General features: G+C 39.4%; 1 protein-coding gene and 1 non-coding gene across 18 annotated transcripts in view; one reads left to right on the plus strand and one right to left on the minus strand.

Annotated features, from left to right (window-relative positions):
• FBXL13 (F-box and leucine rich repeat protein 13) overlaps nt 1-18554 on the plus strand; it is a 262519-nt gene that overhangs the window by 198639 nt on the left and 45326 nt on the right. For 14 of the 17 annotated variants that reach the window (XR_004268363.1, XM_032276371.1, XM_032276367.1 and 11 more), the window contains one exon: nt 11723-11857. The exons of 2 other annotated variants lie outside the window; for them this stretch is intronic. Coding sequence is in view for 14 of the 15 variants with exons in the window: in XM_032276371.1 (XP_032132262.1) it covers nt 11723-11857 (135 nt within the window). In the remaining variant the exon portion in view is untranslated. Of the gene's footprint in view, nt 1-7715; nt 8079-11722; nt 11858-18554 lie in introns of those variants that run through there. One more of the 17 variants, XM_032276374.1, reaches the window with a different exon arrangement.
• Nucleotides 9630-9731, minus strand: LOC116550453. Its single transcript, XR_004268422.1, has one exon. It is a non-coding gene; the product is annotated as a U6 spliceosomal RNA (small nuclear RNA).

An 18554-nucleotide genomic window follows, 5' to 3' on the forward strand; every position in this document is an offset into this window, starting at 1 on the left:
ATATATATATATATTTTTTGATCTCTGTCCACAGTCCTGGCACAGAGCTCCTTAAAGGCCTTGTAACTTCCTGAGCAATAGGGGTAATGGTATCTTTTGTTCTAATATTTGGTCTTTGGCCATGGTTCCTGATGCAGAACTCCTAATTCCTTGGAGTTTCCTGGGTGTATATTCTGTTCTAGTGGGTAACTTTTGGTGATTTCTTGGTTGGGGGGTGGTCATCAGAAAGGCCAGGCCATGATTAGAATCTTTGAACTTTCTGCTCCTTTCCCCATTGTTTGGGAAGGGGAGAGGGGCTCGAGATTGAGCTAATAATCCATGGTGTCTACATGCTGAAGCCTCCATAAAAATCCGTGAACTATAGGGTTTAGAGTACTTCCAGGTTGGCAAGCACATCCATATGCCAGGAGAGGGGTGCACCCCAACTCTGTAGGGGCAGAAGTTCCTGCACTCAGGACCTCTATACCTAGCCCTATGTAACTTTTCATCTGGCTGTTCATTGGTATTCTTTATTATGTAATAAACTGGTAAACATGTTTCCCTAAATTTTTTGAGTTTTCCTAGCAAATTATCAAGCCCAAGAAGGTAGTTATGGGAACCCTAATTAATAGCTGGTCCATCAGAAGTCCAGGTGACAACCTGGGACTTGCGATTGGCATCTGACATCTACTGAGATTGAGCTCTTAACCTGTGGGGTGTGTGCTAACTCCAGTTAATGTCAGAATTGATTAAATTGTAGAACACCCAGCTGGTGTCATAGAATTGGCCAATGTGTGGAAAAACCCACACATCTGGTATCAGAAGTGAATTGTTCTGGAAGTATTGAGAGTGGTGTGACTACAGAGAAAAAAAACATTTTCCCCCCTCTGTATACAGCATGATTTTGTCTGTGTTTCCTCTAAGCTCTCTTCCCTGCTGCACTCTTAAGACAGAGTCTTTTAGACATCCTCTCTCCCACTCTATCTATAGGCTTGTGGCAGCTGCAGGCAGGCTAAGGGAGCTCTGTTGGAATTTGTTTTTACTCTATTTACAAGTAATTTGAAGGTTGTATTGTTCTCTTAATTTTAGTAATGATGAACGTATGGGTCCTGTGCAGTTTTATTTCTTTTCTCTTTATATTTTATGGTTTAGAGGGGAGGCGAAGATTGACACTTAGATAATTGTCATTGTTCTCCAAACCCAAACATAGCTCCCTCTTATCTTTTATTAACTATAAAAGATAATTAATAAATGACTCTGAAATTAATTATGAAAAAGCATCTCTAACAGAGACAGTCATCTCTTTTTAAAGCCTTGAAACCAGAATGCAATGGGTAGTATTTATAAATACACAAAAAAGTCTGTGGTAGTGGTTCAACCTTATCTGCCCTCTTGTCTTTTCTGCCTGGCTTGTGGCTTATATTCTTCATCAGCTGGCTTACTAATATCTTACAGAGGCACCATTGATGAATTTTAAGGATGTAACTGGGTCAGCACCCTGTTCTCTGATGATCACTTAGGTATCTGACTTTGGCTTGTGGGATATAAACAGCAGTTAGAGATACTAGAACCTCCACTTCTCTCATTGTCCTCTTCAGTTTCCTTTTTTGAGACCCTCAATCTTGCTCTAGCTGCTTCACCACTTGATATTTTAATTTTAATTTTTTTTTTTTTTTATTAAGAGTCTCACTCTGTTGCCCAGGCTGGAGTGCAGTGGGGCGATCTCAGCTCACTGCAACCTCTGCTGCCTAGCTTCAAGTGATTCTCCTGCCTACACCTCCTGAGTACCTGGGATTACAGGTACCCACCACCACATCTGGCTATTTTTTTGTATTTTTAGTAGGGATGGGGTTTCGCCACGTTGGCCAGGCTGGTCTCAAACTTCTGACTTCAAGTGATCCACTCACCTTGGCCTCCTGAAGTATTAGGATTACAGACATGAGCCACCAAGCCCAGCCCTTCTTTAAAAGCAGTGGCAGGCTTTCTTTCTTTTTTTTTTTTTTTCCTTGATTTGGAGTTTCGCTCTTTTTGCCTATGCTGGAGTCCAATGGTGTGATCTTGGCTCACTGCAACTTCTGCCTCCTGCGTTCAAGTGATTCTCCTGCTTTAGCCTCCCTGGTAACTGTGATTACAGGCATGTGACACCACGCCTGGCTAATTCTGTATTTTTAGTAGAGATGGGGTTTCTCCACGTTGGTCAGGCCTGACCTCAGGTGATCTGCCCGCCTCAGCCTCCCAAAGTGTTGGGATTACAGGCATGAGCCACCACACCTGGCCTACCACTTGAAATAACATGTTGCTTCTCTCCTTTAATCTTCATAACCTCTTATGACATGTTCTCTTAGATTATAAACTTTTGACTTTTAAAATTTGCCCTTGAGTAACATTTATCTTGATTTACAAAAAGAAAGGGAGGTAGAGGAGGAGGGATTCAGGATAAGGACTGGGAAGGGCTGTGGCCATGTGGCACAGTCATAAGCTGCTTCATATTTGGGAGAACAACAGAGCAAGAGCCATTGCTGTTCATTTGACTTTCGGTCTGACCCAGGAATGTTCAGTAAGCTGAGTGTCTCCAGACATAATCTAAGTGGTAACTAAGGGTTCAGAGTTCTGAGTCTTGTACTCTGGATTATCTGTGCTACGGAACTGAAACCCCTAGAATTTGTATGGGACATCTACATGGATACTCAGGTCAGAAAGGCTCAGGAGTACCTACCTCATTCAGCAACAGTCCAATCAAAATCTTCCTCCCCAAAATGATCTATAACCAGCCTGTTCTGGACATTTCTCTCTAGAGTGTAAAAAGGGTTGAGTTCATGTGCCCTAACAGCAAGAACTGGATTACTCTCCAGTAACTCTCTTCTTATCTTAAATACTTACTTTGAATCACTAAACTTCCTAACTAGTTATAAATGTTGTTTGCGCAAGATTCCCATCAATCATTCTCATCAGTTGATAGACTCTACTCCCTGGTGCTCAACCAAAGTTTATTTTGGTAGCCTTTGACACATACTGACTTGTAATGCCAAAGATGGATTAGATGTGTTGGCTCCATATAACGACAATTTTTTTTAAAGAAATCAACATCAATTTCTATTTGGTTTCCAAGATTAAATCATTCAGAAATTATCAAAACATGAGATTTCAATAACCCCACCTCTTCTCTAGGGATACAGTTGTGTTTATTGTTCGCAACAGAAGCAACAGAGGACTCCTTTCCAAAATGACTTTAATCATTGGCCTTTGTTGCAGCAGAAGCTCTGAAATGTCTTGTATGGGGAGGTGGAACATCCAGATTTGGATCTTTTATCTCTTGACCATATTGCTCAGCAGAGTCTCTCTTCTCATCCAACACTCCAGTTTATGATTAGGAAATAATTGACTAAACTGTCTGTGATGGAGATTTCAGAGGGTCTCTGGCTTAGAAGTGTTTTACAGGGTTTTGAGAGAGGAAACTTAGGAATTCCTCTAGTAGAATGAAGGGTAGGGGGGGATATCTGGTAGCTTGTGGAGAAAGCAGCCCTCACAAAACCTGGAATAATTAAGAGTTTACTACAGAAATCTGTACTGCATGGCTATCCATGCCAAGGATGGTTTCCTAAACTTCGTAATAGAACAACATACCCCAGGAGACCCAAGACACCTGGAATCAACTGGGAGTTACAGGTAAACTCTTGCCAAGATAGCCAGGCATTATTCTTTCTTCAAAGCCTGTGAGCAAAAGAAATAAACTCAGTATTCTTTGTAGCTCCTGACACCAGTGTGTTTCTAATTGTGGAGGCAGTTCAAAAGAATTAGAAATTTGCTAGACTTCAAAGGATGTGGGATTTGACAGCTTGTCAGTTTCCCATTGTCTGTAAGGTTCCGAGGGATACTGGAGTCATGGGTACTATTTTTCTTGGCCAAAAAACAGCTGAAGCTGAGAACACCCCACATCAGTCCTGGCTTCTTGCCCACTCCCACTGGGGAAGAACCACTCTCAGACAGCTGAAGCACTGCTGAACTTGCTAAATGAATGTGCACATCTGTTCTTTTCATGTTGAGCATCCACAGAGTAGAACTAAGAGAGAATGTGTTAAAAGGAAGATAATCCGCAGGAGCTCTCTCCCACTCTTTAAGCTGCCCCTGGACCTTTAGTTTATCCCATGTAAGATGAAACTTGACAAAAGTTAAACAAAACTTGTCAGATTGTCTGAAGACAATAATAAAAAGCAGGGAAAATAAACATCAGAATGTATGCTTCTTTTGTTTCTTAAACCTGTGTTTAGGTTTTTGACATGTTTTTGATCCCTCTTCTCTGTGACACACCTGGGCCTTGCTCATTGTGCCTTGCCTGACATGAACAAAGTGCCTGCAGCATGTCTCATAGGAGTTATGATTTCTCCATGTTATAATTTGTAATAACCACTTTATCAATTCTAGTTAAATTTGGTTCATTATATTTCGTCATCCTAAAGCCCTTATCACATACATCACAGATAGGCTCGTTCCATGATTCTTTTTGTTCACAGACAAAAACAAGGGTCTTGTGTCTTTCAAGTGCTTTTGGAATACACATTTTCTTTTCATCATCTAAAAGACCTGTGAGATAGGTAGACAGTTATTTTCTTTCTCCTGTATACAGGAAGAGACTTGAGATTAAATGACTTGTTAAAGGTCACATAGATACAATTTCAGATTCCAGGCTGTTTTTTTCCGCTAGAGTTGTTGCCTCCCTTGATTAGATCACCTCTTATTCTATTATGTTGGCAAATGGGAGGTGAAAGCAGTACTGATAATAGTTCATGAACTCATTATTTCTTAGAAATCCTTAAATGAAAGAGGCCATAGGATGGCGTGACTGTCCTTAGAGTAAACGTTCTGAGTTGTCATTTTCTTGGGAAAGACCAAGAACAAAAAGTGAGGTGGCTGACTGTGCAAATAGACACCCATCAACTCTTTCAGGCTGATTATTTTAGCTTAAGGAATTCCCCTGCCTTTTCTGTCCCACAGAGGACCCTGGACGAGTGCCAGGTAATTGGGCCACTAGGTACCCCTTTTCAAAATAAACTTAGAGAAATGAAAAAAGGGTGAGTTATGCCACAGGCAACAAGAAAAATATCTGGTTGCCCTTTGGGTAGTCCAATCCTGGCTCATTTTTATTTTGGAGGTAAAATCTAAAACCTGAAGCTGTTCTAAAATTTTTCTCAAAAAATTCCAGTTACCAAATATAATTTACAGATGTTTTGTTTTGGTCTTTTCCTGGTTATCCTTCCTTTTGGTTTTCCCAATATACATTTGCTTTCACTGCATACCCTTTTTGTTCTTTAATTTCTTCCCATTTGACTTCTTTTTATGCATCTGTTACGTTTTATATGTTAAAAATAATTCCCTGGCCAGGTGTGGTGGTTCACGCCTGTAATCCTAGCACTTTGGGAGGCTGAGGCGGGTGAACTATGAGGTCAGGAGATTAAGACTATCTTGGCCAACACAGTGAAACCCCGTCTCTACTGAAAATACAAAAAATTAGTTGGGCATGGTGGCACGTGCCTGTAGTCCTGGCTACTTGGGAGGCAGGAGAATCTCTTGAACCCAGGAGGCAGAGGTTGCAGTGAGCCGAGATTCCACCACTACACTCCAGCCTGGGTGACAACACGAGATTCTGTTTCAGAAAAAAAAAAAAATTATCTTATATTTACCAAATGCTCAGGATCTGTGCAGCCAGTAAGTCATCTAGATTTGCTGGCAACTGAAGGTGTACTGTTGGATAGGTGCCTCTAGAGAAAGGAGGTATTCCAGCAAATGAGCAAAATTGTTTTAGTATGACAAGAAAATATTAAAAGTTCTACAGTGTTATTTAGATTTACTTTTTATCTCATATATTTTATTTTTGTATGTTTAAATATATAACATATATTTGAACAGTTGTATGCCTAAATAATTTACAAAGTACATTAACATACATTTATTGAAAATGTATGCTCAAAATATTTTTACTAGGCCAGGCGCAGTGGCTCACACGTGTAATCCCAGCCTTTTGGGAGACTGAGGCGGATGGATCCCTGAGGTCAGGAGTTTGAGACCAGCCTGCCAACGTGGTGAAACCCATCTCTACTTAAAAATACAAAAATTAGCTGGGCATGGTGGCACATGCCTATAAATCCAGCCAGAGGCTGAGGCACTAGAATCTCTTGAACCTGGAAGGTGGAGGATGCAATGAGCTGAGATCAAGCCACTACACTTCAGCCTGGGTGACAGTGAGACTCTGTCTCCAAAAAAAATTATTTTTTAATTTTTTTTTTATGATGGTATTCATGATTTTAAAAATTTGACAATGAGAGCCACAGAGAAGCAGTACATACAAATAATAGTACTAGCTACTGTCTACTGACTGCTATGTGCAAGGGACTGTTCAACTGCTTTATTCATATTAAGTCATTTAATCTCCCCAACAACTCTATGAAGTAGGTGCCATATTAAGCTACTACTGTGTTATTCTCATGCCACAGATGAAAGTATTGAGGGGTAGAGAGGTTGGGTAATTTATCCAGAGACACAAAACATATCATGGCAGCATTTGAACTCAAGCCAGTGGGCCCCCAGAATGTGCTCTTAACCAACCCTGTATGCTGCCTCTGGCGGTTATTAAACACAGTGAGAAGAAGGACTGGGCTTAGTATTCTGAGGGCCATCTATGGAAGCTTACTCTCCTCACTTCTGTGCTAAGAAGCGTTGTTCATTCATTTTGGATACTTTCTCATCTTGAACTAATTTTGCATGTCAGATGTTGGCAAAGATAAATTAGACTTGGATTCTACCCTCAAGAAGCTATAGTCAATGCAGAAGATGAGACAGTTACATGAATAACTATAATACAAGTAGAAAGTGAGAAAGTTGCCTGGGCATGGTGGCTCACACCTGTTATCCCAATGTTTTGGGAGCCAAGGAAGAAGGATCATTTGAGGCCAGGAGTTTGAGATCAGCTTGGGCAACATAGTGAGACCCTGTCTCTATAAAAATTTAAAAATTAGCCAGTCATGGTAGCATGCACATATGTGGAAGGCTGAGGTAGAAGAATTATTCAAGCCTAGGAGTTCGAGGCTACAGTGAGCTATGATCATGCCACTATGCTCCAGCCTGGGCGACAGACAAGTCCCTGTCAAAAAAGAAAGAAAAGCAGCATTTCTTCCACAGGGAAGAATTGGGGAAAACTGTAAAATAAGCCACATTTGAGCTGGTTTGAAGCCAAAGATTATCCCTGTAATCAACATCTAATTTTGTATCAAATTCCATCATGAAAGTGTCTTTGGAAATATTTGCTTTGGTCCTTGGCCTTGCCCCCCTTTCCCTTTCAGAGTTCCCTCCATGTTTTAAAGCAGTGATCTCCTCTGAGCCTGGGCCTTCACTAAGCCTCTCTCAGGCTGGTTTCCCTGGCAGGGAGGGTGGAAATGCAGGAGTGGCAACTCCAGGAGGGGCAGCTTCAGGCTCTGCAGAATTTAGTTTTGGTGGCCAGGCCATGATCAGTCCCACCTGCTCTGATGCTCAGTGGGAACAAGGCCATTGTTGGTGGAGCATAGCTCTGCATCTCATGGGATATACGATATAGATATTTTGGGCCTCAAATATGAGGCTCAAGAAACTGAAGGTTTTATATTTAGTTGATATCTTAAAATTGTGGAAGTTGCATTTTAGCCTTTGGGACAGCCAGAAATGTCTTCTTTATAGAAAATGGTTCTTGGCAGCATATTTTTTTCCAGAATTACCAACAAACAAGGAAAAAAATCCCCAACTTTGCAATAAAGTTAATTGGGACTTAATGAGGCAAGTAGTCAAGAGATGGTGTTATGAGTATGCAACACGAAGTGACCTGTTTTAAGGCCAGAAGCTGCCACCTGTCGAAGTGGTTTAAATCAGGATTTTGGCAGAAGCATATTATTGTGACAGTTAAAAAATGTGAGTGAAATTCGGTCTCCTCTACATACCCTATTTAGGAATGTAGTCATTAAGCCCCTGCACTGTGACTCAGCTCAGAAGACACAAGAAGGAATGATCTAACTCTCTAAGAGATATGGAAGTTTTCTTCCAGTTTGTTAACCCACAGCAAATTGGCTGATACATGGGAGAGGAGCCAAACTTGATCATGTTTGCATTTTATCTCCCTCTTTACTGTAAAAGATTTTGACTTGAAAGAAACTTAGTATTGCATTTTCCAAGAAAAGAAAATCAGCAGCATTGATGTAAGTATGGTTCTGCAGTACCAGAGCCAGAAGTGCGTATTGTAATCTTATCTGTAGGGGGGAAATGGAATTTCATGAGTGATTATGTTGAAACATGCTTGCAGACTTAAGTACTTAATATGACTTATATGTGCTTAAGGGAAAACATGAATTGTAAGAGAGGAAAAGTTCTGACTTCAGTTCTCCGATCTGCCACTAATGATTTAGCATAAAGCCTTGGACCGATTTTTGTGCCTCAGATTTTCCATGGATGAAAATGGTACCACGAATGTATCATAGACCTTGTAATCATTTTTAAGTTATTTTTAAATTTAAAACCTCTGAGAACATTTGGCTTTAAAGAATATTAGAGCTTTTAAAAAGGCATAAGGCAATTGGAGCATTCCAAGACATTGGCAAATGCTACTGAAGAGGGTTTTGTGACACAAAGAGCCTTAATCTCCCTTTAAAGCTTGTTTCATCTTTCAACAAATTATTCTTATAGTTTAAATATTTTTTCTTGCTTTAATTTTTCTCTAGTTCCTCTAACTCTGTCCATTCTCTCTAACAATGCTAATGTCTCTAACAAGGGAAGACAATGTCACCTTACTCCTTGCAACATAAGAATTCTTGTATTATTAAGACTTCTTAATTTTCTTGAAGATGCAAAGGATCAGTGAACCAACTAGTATTTATTGAGTACTTACTGTGTTCTAATATGATGTTTGGGAAAGGGATATGACAGCTGATGGATTTCCAGGCAGTACAAAAGGCTTATTGCATTCATATTGAAAAGCTTACTGAATCTCCAGATTCCAGTCATTCAAAGGTAGATTCCTTTCTGTACCTCCTTGGGTGTGCCTCACTATGCTTGATTATTTCCAGTGAGAGGTCCCAAGCTATCTCCTGACAAGCTGCTCCTTCAGTTTTTGCCATCACATAGTTGCCAGACAAGACAGATTTTCATGTAATACAGGAATGAGTCAAATACTTTAAGTGCTGAATCAACTGAAAAAGACAATTTCTGCATGAGATCAACGAATGAATCACTGTTGGCTGTTGTGGTCAGGAAAAGATGATGACCTAGGGTTAAATAACCAATATCTTTCAGTTTTTCTCAAGGTACAATACATATGTGCATCTTTATTATTATTAGTGTCATTTGCAAATCCTAATAATAGTTAACATTTATCTTATTCTTCTTAATGACTTAAAAATTTTTAACTGACAAATAAAAATTGTATATATTTATGAAGTATAACGTGATGTTTTCATATATGTATACACTGTGGAAAGATTAAATCAAGCTAATTAATATTCATCACCTTACATACTTATATTTTTTTATGGTGAGAACATTTAAAATCCATTAGCAAATTTCAAGTGTATAATACATTGTTATTAACTATAGTCATCATATACAATAAATCTCTTGAACTTTCTCCTTCTAACTGAAAAAAAAAATTGAATGACACATATATGTGTCATCCTTGTTCAGGGGCCACACTAATCTCTGTATTTTTCCAATTTTAGTATTTGTGCTGCCAAAGTAAGCACTAGTTAACTTTTACGTGATGCTAACTGTGGGTCGAGCACTAGCCAGTGTGTATACTGCCTCTCAACTGACACTGTGTATAAAATCTTACAGATAGCTAGAGAATCTATTTTGTGCTAAGAGCCACATCATTTATGTGTGTGTGTGTGTGTGTGTGTGTGTGTGTGTGTGTGTGTGTGTGTGTAATTTTATAATCTACACAACCACTCTTTGGTACGGGTATTATTATCACCATTTTGCCCAAGGAGACACTGGGGCTCTGAGAAGTTCAATAACCCACAGTAGCAGAGCCAGGCTTCTCACCCCACTCTGTGTGATGCCACAGCCCTAGCTTTGTCTGTTAGGCTACACTGCCTCACCTGGAAATCTTCCCTATTCTATTAACTTGCTAAAGAAAACAGCTAGCTAACTAGTTCTTTCCAAAGGACTAGTTCTTTCCTTAGGGCTAAAACAAGAGAAAATTGGCATAAGCACTGGGAGAGGCAGGCCCACTGGTGGTTTTACCTCTAAAGTCATTCTGAGGCTCATGCACTGGCCCTTCTCTCAGTCCTGAGAGGAAAATGACATGTAGTCCAATGGACATCCATTTTTATATATAAATAAGGAGTACCTTTAGTAACCCTCTAGGGTTACTAAAATCTAGTACCTACAACTAAAATTAATGGTAAACTATCATTTACTGAGGTCTCTAACTTTGTATTCGTAGAAGCACTGCTTCATAATGAGGCAGACTCCTTAGTGTGATTCAGCACATGTAGATAATTATTATAATTCTCACATTTTAGGGGAGGAAATGTCATCCCTCCCTCCCTTCCTTCCTTCCTTCCTTCCTTCCTTCCTTCCTTCCTTCCTTCCTTCCTTCCTTCCCTCCTTCCTGTCTGTCATGGTTTTTAATTTCTACTCTTCTTGCTTTTTATTTTTACAATTATATTTAGGTTTACGTTTGTGGATCATCTTGTTCTTGTATAACTGCTGAGTTGTAAACTTTGACATGTTATTTCCTCATGGATTCTTATCACTGAGGTTTTTTTTAACTGAAAAGTAGGAATGAAAATTCAGAAGTACTGATATTGAGGGAATGATTTCCAATGATTTCCAGGCCTTTTTCTAGCCCTAGATATTTCAGGTGAACATTTCAGCATTTCAAAACAATGCTAGAGAGTACATATTATTTTCCTTAAGTTAAAAAAGAGGAGCCAGGCACGGCGGCTTATGCCTGCAATCCTAGCACTTTGGGAAGCCAAGGCAGGTGGATCACTTGAGATCTGGAGTTTGAGACCAGATTGGCCAACATGGTGAAACCCCATCTCTACTAAAAATACACACACACAAAAAAATTAGCTGGGCATGGTGGTACATGACTGTAGTCCCAGTAGACACAAGAGGCACAAGAATCACTTGAACCTGGCAGGCAGAGGTTGTAGTGAGCCGAGATCGTGTCATTGCACTCCAGCCTGGGCGACAGAGCAAAACTGTCTCAAAACAACAACAACAACAACAACAAAAACAAGACTGAGGCTTAGAAAGTTAGTAACTTGCTAAGATTTAAGAGGTAGTAAGTAAGTGGTAGAAATGAAATTAAAACTCAGATCTGTCTGATTCCAAAGAATCCATTCTTCCCATTACATTCCACTGTCAATCCTGGAGTGTCTGCCATCTAATCTTACCCTCAGATTTCTTTTTTTCCACTTATGTGGCTAAATGTAATTAATAACTACTGACCATATAAGTGAAATTTCATTAGACCTAACTTCAAGAAAACTATATATTGTTAGCAGGCAACTGAATATTACTAAGCTGTTAAACTGCTTTGTGGATATCTTATTTGCTATAGATTTCGGATGTAATGTGTGTTTTTAAAAATTTTTTTGGTATCAAGATGTAACATCTGTATTTCAGGGACTGAAATGTGTACATTTAATAAGCTGCTATAAGTAAGATCGTTCTAGATGACTAAAGAAAAGAAAAAACTTGACCTTGGAATTTTTTGCAGGCATTCTGCAAAAGCTCACTGATGTTGGAACGTTTGGATGTCTCTTATTGCTCCCAGCTGTCAGATATGATTATCAAAGCATTGGCCATTTACTGCATTAACCTCACGTCTCTCAGCATTGCTGGCTGTCCAAAGGTATGTGCAGGAGTCAGGGCTCGGACACATCAAATTTAAGCACAGACAAGGGACAAGGCAGGACAGCTATCAGGGCTGGACTCAGAATGTGTTTTCTCTGCCATGGTTGAGGTATTCATTTGAATTTTTTTTCTATCCTCCAATTGGAAATAGCTTATGATTCCATTGGTGTCAAAGTAGAATTTTCGAAAAGTCAAAAACATAATTCTCATACAAATATAAACACGTTTCAAATATTTATTTAATTCATTAATGAGAGAACCAACAAAATGACAAAGCCAGTGTGAAGAGCATTTGAATGAACTTAGTACTTGTAGGAACTGATGAAAGAATGTTGGAGTAACAGTGTTAGGTTAGGCCTAAAACTGTCCTACAAGTCATTAAATCCATAACCTTGGGGTTATAGTTTCTACCAGATGCAAATAATTTGCACCTTTCCCGGACAAAAATATAACAATTAACATATAACTTCATGGAGTTGGGGCCTTAGTCAACAGTAAACAGTATGTTAAACAAAGGCATGATTTCCTACAGAACTTTTCAGGTAGGCCTGTTAAACAGTGTTCCAGTTTGACACTTTAAGGACATACCACCATCTTTTGTCTTATTTTCAAGTGTTTTACAATTTTTCTTGACCTCTGTATATAAATGAAATAAGTACTATTGTCAAAAATTTGGACTTCATATAAAGCTTAAAGGATGTTAAACAAATATGCATGAAATGCATCACTCTTTATCAAAGGCTTAGAAGGAGAAGGAGGTAGGAGGAATCAATTTATTTTATTTTATTGCACTTTAGGTTCTGGGGTACATGTGAAGAACATGCAGGATTGTTGCATAGGTACATACATGGCAATGAGGTTTGCTGCCTCCATCCTCATCACCTATATCTGGCATTTCTCCCCAGGTTATCCCTCCCAACTCCCTACCCCTTGCTATCCCTCCCTTAGTCCCCCACAACAGACCCCAATGTGTGATGTTACCCTCCCTGTGTCCATGTGTTCTCATTATTCAACACCCACCTATGAGTGAGAACATGTGTTGTTTGTTTTTCTGTTCTTGTGCCAGTTTGCTGAGAATGATAGTTTCCAGGTTCATCCATATCCCTACAAAGGACATGAACTCATCGTTTTTTTTGGCTACATAGTATTTTATGGTGTATATGTGCCACATTTTCCTTGTCCAGTCTATCATTGATGGGCATTTGGGTTGGTTCCAGGTCTTTGCTATTATAAACAGTGACACAATGAACATACGTGTGCATGTGTCTTTATAATACAACAATTTATAATCCTTTGGATATATACCCAGTAATGGGATTGCTGGGTCAAATGGAATTTCTATTTCTAGGACCTTGAGGAATTGCCACACTGTCTTTCACAATGATTGAACTAATTTACACTCCCATCAACAATGTAAAAGTGTTCCTATTTCTCCACATCCTCTCCAGCATCTGTTGTCTCCAGATTTTTTAATGATCGCCATTCTAAATGGTGTGAGATGGTATCTCAGTGTGGTTTTGATTTGCATTTCTCTAATGACCAGTGAAGATGAGCATTTTTTCATGTTTGCTGCCCTCATATATGTGTTCTTTTGTAAAGTGTCTGTTCATATCCTTGACCCACTTTTGAATGGTTTTTTTTTTTCTTGTAAATAAGTTTTAGTTCTTTGTAGATTATGGATATAAGTCCTTAGATAGGCAGATTGCAAATATTTTTTCCCATTTTGTTGTGCTGGTTCACTCTATTGTGTGTTTCTTTTGCTGTGCAGAAGCTCTGGAATTTAATTAGATCCCATTTGTCTATTTTGGCTTTTGTTGCCATTGCTTTTTGTGTTTTAGTCATGAAGTCCTTGCCTATGCCTATGTCCTGAATGGTTTTGCCTAGGTTTTCTTCTAGGGTTTTTATGGAGTTAGGTCTTATGTATAAGTCTTTAATCCATCTGGAGTTAATGTTAGTGTAACGTGTCAGGAAGGGGTCCAGTTTCTGCTTTCTGCACATGGCTAGCCAGTTTTCCCAACACCATTTATTAAACAGGGAATCCTTTCCCCATTGCTTTTGTCAGGTTTGTCAAAGATTGGATGGTTATAGATGGGTGGTATTGCCTCTGAGGCCTCTGTTCTGTTCCATTGCTCTGTGTCTCTGTTTTGGTATCAGTACCATGCTGTTTTGATTACTGTAGCCTTGTATTATAGTTTGAAGTCAGGTAACATGATGCCTCCAGCTTTGTTCTTTTTGCTTAGAATTGACTTGCCTATGTGGGCTCTCTTTTGGTTCTATATGAAGTTTAAGGTGGTTTTTTACAGTTCTGTGAAGAAGGGCATAGGTAGCTTGATGGGGATAGTGTTAAATCTATAAATTTCTTTGGGCAGTATGGCCATTTTCAGAATATTGATTCTTCCTTACCATGAGCATGGAATGCTTTTCCATCTGTTTGTGTCCTCTCTTATTTCATTGAGCAGTGGTTTGTAGTTTTCTTGAAGAGGTCCTTTACATCCTTTGTTAGTTGTATTCCTAGGTATTTTATTCTCTTTGTAGCAATTGTGAATTGCAGTTCATTCTTGATTTGGCTCTCTTTAAGTCTGTTACTGATGTATAGGAATGCTTACGATTTATGCACATTTATTTTGTATGCTGAGATTTTGTTGAAGTTGCTTATCAGCCTAAGAAGATTTTGGGCTGAGACAATGGGGTCTTCTAAATATACAATCATGTCACCTGCAAATAGAGACAATTTGACTTCTTCCTCTCCTAATTGAATACCCTTTATTTCTTTTTCTTGCCTGATTGTTCTGGCTAGAACTTCCAATACTATATTGAATAGGAGTGGTGAGAGGGGGCATCCTTGTCTAGTGCCAGATTTCAAAGGGAATGCTTCCAGTTTTTGCCCATTCAGTATGATATTGGCTGTGGGTTTGTCATAATAGCTTTTATTATTTTGAGATACGTTCTGTCGATACCTAGTTTATTGAGAGTTTTGAGCATAAAGGGCTGTTGAATTTTGTTGAAGGCCTTCTCTGCATCTATTGAGATAATCATGTGGTTTTTGTCTTTGGTTCTGTTTATGTGGTAAATTACATTTATAGACTTGCATATGTTGAACCAGCCTTGCAACCCTGGGATGAAGCGTACTTGATCATGATGGATAAGCTTTTTGATGTGCTGTTGCAATTGGTTTGCCAGTATTTTTTTGAAGATTTTTGCATCTATGTTCATCATGGATATTTGGCCTGAAGTTTTCTTTTCTTGTTGAGTCTTTGCCTAGTTTTGGTATCAGGATGATGTTGGTCTCATAAAATGATTGGTGAAGGATTCCCTCTTTCTGGATTGTTTGGAATAGTTTCAGAAGGAATGGTACCAGCTCCTCTTTGTATGACTGGTAGAATTCGGCTGTGAGCCCATCTGGACTTGGGCTTTTTTTTGATTGGTAGGCTCTTAATAGCTGCCTCAACTTCAGCCCTTGTTGTTGGTCTATTCAGGGTTTTGACTTCTTCCTGGTTTAGGCTTGGGAGGGTGCAAGTGTTTAGGAATTTATTGATTTCTTCCAGGTTTACTGATTTATGTGCATAGAGTTGTTTGTAGTAATTTCTGATGGTAGTTTGTATTTCAGTGGAATCAGTGGTGATATCCCCTTTATCGATTTTTATTGCATCTATTTGATTCTTCTCTCTTTTCTTTTTTATTAATCTGGCTAGTGGTCTCTTTTATTGATCTTTTCAAATAACCAGTTCCTGGTTTTATTAATTTTTTGAAGGGTTTTTTGTGTCTCTATCTCCTTCAGTTCTGCTGTGATTTTAGTTACTTCTTGTCTTCTGCTAGCTTTTGAGTTTTTTTGATCTTCCTCCTGTAGCTCTTTCAATTTTGATGATAGGGTGTCAATTTTAGATCTTTCATTGCTTCTCATGTGGGCCTTAATTGCTATAAATTTTCCACTAGATACTGCTTTAAAAGTGTCCCAGAGATTCTGGTATGTTGTGTCTTTGTTCTTGTTGGTTTCTAAGAACATCTTTATTTTTGCCTTCATTTCATTGTTTATCCAGTCAACATTCAAGAGCCAGTTGTTCAGTTTCCATTAAGTTGTACGGTCCTGAGTTAGTTTCTTAATCCTGAGTTCTAATTTGATTGCACTGTGGTCTGAGAAACTGTTTGTTATGATTTCCATTCTTTTGCATTTGCTGAGGAGTGATTTACTTCCAATTATGTGGTCAATTTTAGAGTAGGTGTGATGTGATGCTGAGAAGAATGTATATTCTGTGGATTTGTGGTGGAGAGTTCTGTAAATGTCTATTAGGTTTCCTTGGTCCAGATCTGAGTTCAAGTCCTGAATATGCTTGTTAATTTTCTGTCTAATATTGACAGCGGAGTGTTAAAGTCTCCCACTAAGTCTAAGTCTCTTTGTAGGTTGTTCAGAACTTGCTTTATGTATCTGGGTGCTCCTGTATTGGCTGTGTATATATTTAGGATCGTTAGCTCTTCTTGTTGCATTGATCCTTTTACCCTTATGTAATGCCCTTGTCTCTTTTGATCTTTGTTGGTTTAAAGTCTATTTTATCAGAGACTAGGATTGTAACTCCTGCTTTTTTTTTTTTTTTTTGGTCTCCTTTTACTTGGTAAATCTTCCTTCATCCCTTTATTTTGAGTCTGTGTGTATCCCTGCATGTGAGATGGGTTTCCTGGATACAGCACATCATGGGTTTTGACATTTTATCCAATTTGCCAGTGTGTGTCTTTTGATTGGGGCATTTAGCCTATTTACGTTTAAGGTTAATATTGTTATGTGTGAATTTGATCTTGCCATTTTGATGCTAGCTGGTTGCTTTGCCCATTAGTTGACGTAGTTTCTTCATTGTTTCGATGCTCTTTACCATTTGGTATGTTTTTGGAGAGGCTGGTACTGGTTGTTCCTTTCTATGTTTAGTGCTCCTTTCAGGACCTCTTGTAAGGCAGGCCTTGGGATGATGAAATCTCTGAGTACTTGCTTGTTCGTAAAGGATTATATTTCTCCTTCGCTTATGAAGCTTAGTTTGGCTGGATAAGAAATTCTAGGTTGAAAATTCTTTTCTAAGGATGTTGAATATTGGCCCCCACTCTCTTCTGGCCTGCAGGGTTACTGATGAGAGATCTGCTGTGATTCTGATGGGCTTCCCTTTGTGGGTAACCCGACCTTTCTCACTGGCTGCCCTTAGCATTTTTTTCCTTCATTTCAACCCTGGAAATGAATCTGATGATTATGTGCCTTGGGGTTACTCTTCCTGAGGAATATCTTTGTGGTGTTCTCTGTATTTCCTGGACTTGAATATTGGTCTACCTTGCTAGGTTGGGGAAGTTCTCCTGGATAGTATCCTGAGGAGTGTTTTCCAGCTTGGATTCATTCTCTCCGTCACATTCAGGTACACCTATCAAATGTAGATTAGGTCTCTTCACATAATCCCATATTTCTTGGAGGCTTTGTTCATTTCTTTTTACTCTTTTTTTCTCTAATCATGCCTTCTTGTTTTATTTCATTGAGTTGATTTTCAACCTCTGATATCCTTTCTTCTGCTTGGTCGATTCAGCTATTGAAACTTGTGTATTGTTCATGAAGTTCTCATGTTGTGTTTTTCAGCTCTATCAATTATTTTATATTCTTCTCTTAAGCTATTTATTCTTATTAGCATTTCATCAAACCTTTTTTCAAGGTTCTTAGTTTCTTTGCATTGGGTTAACATGTTCTTTTAGCTCAAGAAGTTTGTTATTAGTCACTTTCTGAAGCCTGTTTCTGTCAAGTCATCAGACTCATTCTCCATCCAGCCTTGCTTCCTTGCTGCTGAGGCGTTGTGATCCCTTGGAGGAGGAGAGGCGTTCTGGTTTTGGGTGTTTTCATCCTTTTTGCTCTGATTTCGTCCCATCTTTGTGGATTTATCTATCTGTGTTCTTTGTGGTTGGTGACTTTCAGATGGGGTCTCTGAGTGGATGTCCTTTTTGTTGATGATGAAGTTATTTCCTTCTGCTTTTTAGTTTTCCTTCTAACAGTCAGACACCTCTGCTGTAGGACTGCTGGAGGTCCACTCCAGAACCTACTTGCCTGGGGATCACCTGCAGCAGCTGCAGAACAGTAAGGGTTGCTGCCAGTTTCTTCTTATGTTATCTTTGTCCCAGAAAGATACCCACCAGATGTCAGCCTGAGCTCTCCTTTATGAGTTGTCTCTTGACATGTGGGGGTTGGGGAGCTGCTTGAGGACACAGTCTGTCCCTTATGGGAGCTCAAATTCTGAGCTGTGAGCTCCATTGTTCCATTCAGAGCTGCTGGGCAGGTATGTTTAAGTCTGCTGCAGTGGAACTCATAACTGCCTTTTTTTCCCAGGTGCTCTGTCCTGGGAAGGTGGGGCTTTATTTATAAGTTTCTGACGTGCTGCTGCCTTTTTTCAGAGATGCCCTGCCCAGCAAGGAGGTAGCCTGGTCACAGTCTGCCAGCAGAGGCATTGCTGAGCTGCCTTGGGCTCTGCCCAGCTGCTGTGTGAACTTCCTTGTGGTTTTGTTTATAGAGGTATAGTTAGAAATGCCTCGGTAATGGCGGTCTGCCTCAGTAATGGCAGACTGTGTCTATAATGGTGGACTGCCTTGGCAATGGTGGAATGCCTCAGGAATGGTGGATTGCCTCGGTAGTGGTAGACTGCCTCGGTAATGGCAGATGCCCCTCCCCGACAGAGCTGGACTGT

Source organism: Sapajus apella, unplaced genomic scaffold (assembly GCF_009761245.1).
Source record: "Sapajus apella isolate SASKATOON/1434 unplaced genomic scaffold, GSC_monkey_1.0 scaffold7, whole genome shotgun sequence".
In the NCBI taxonomy this organism is placed as follows: domain Eukaryota; kingdom Metazoa; phylum Chordata; class Mammalia; order Primates; family Cebidae; genus Sapajus; species Sapajus apella.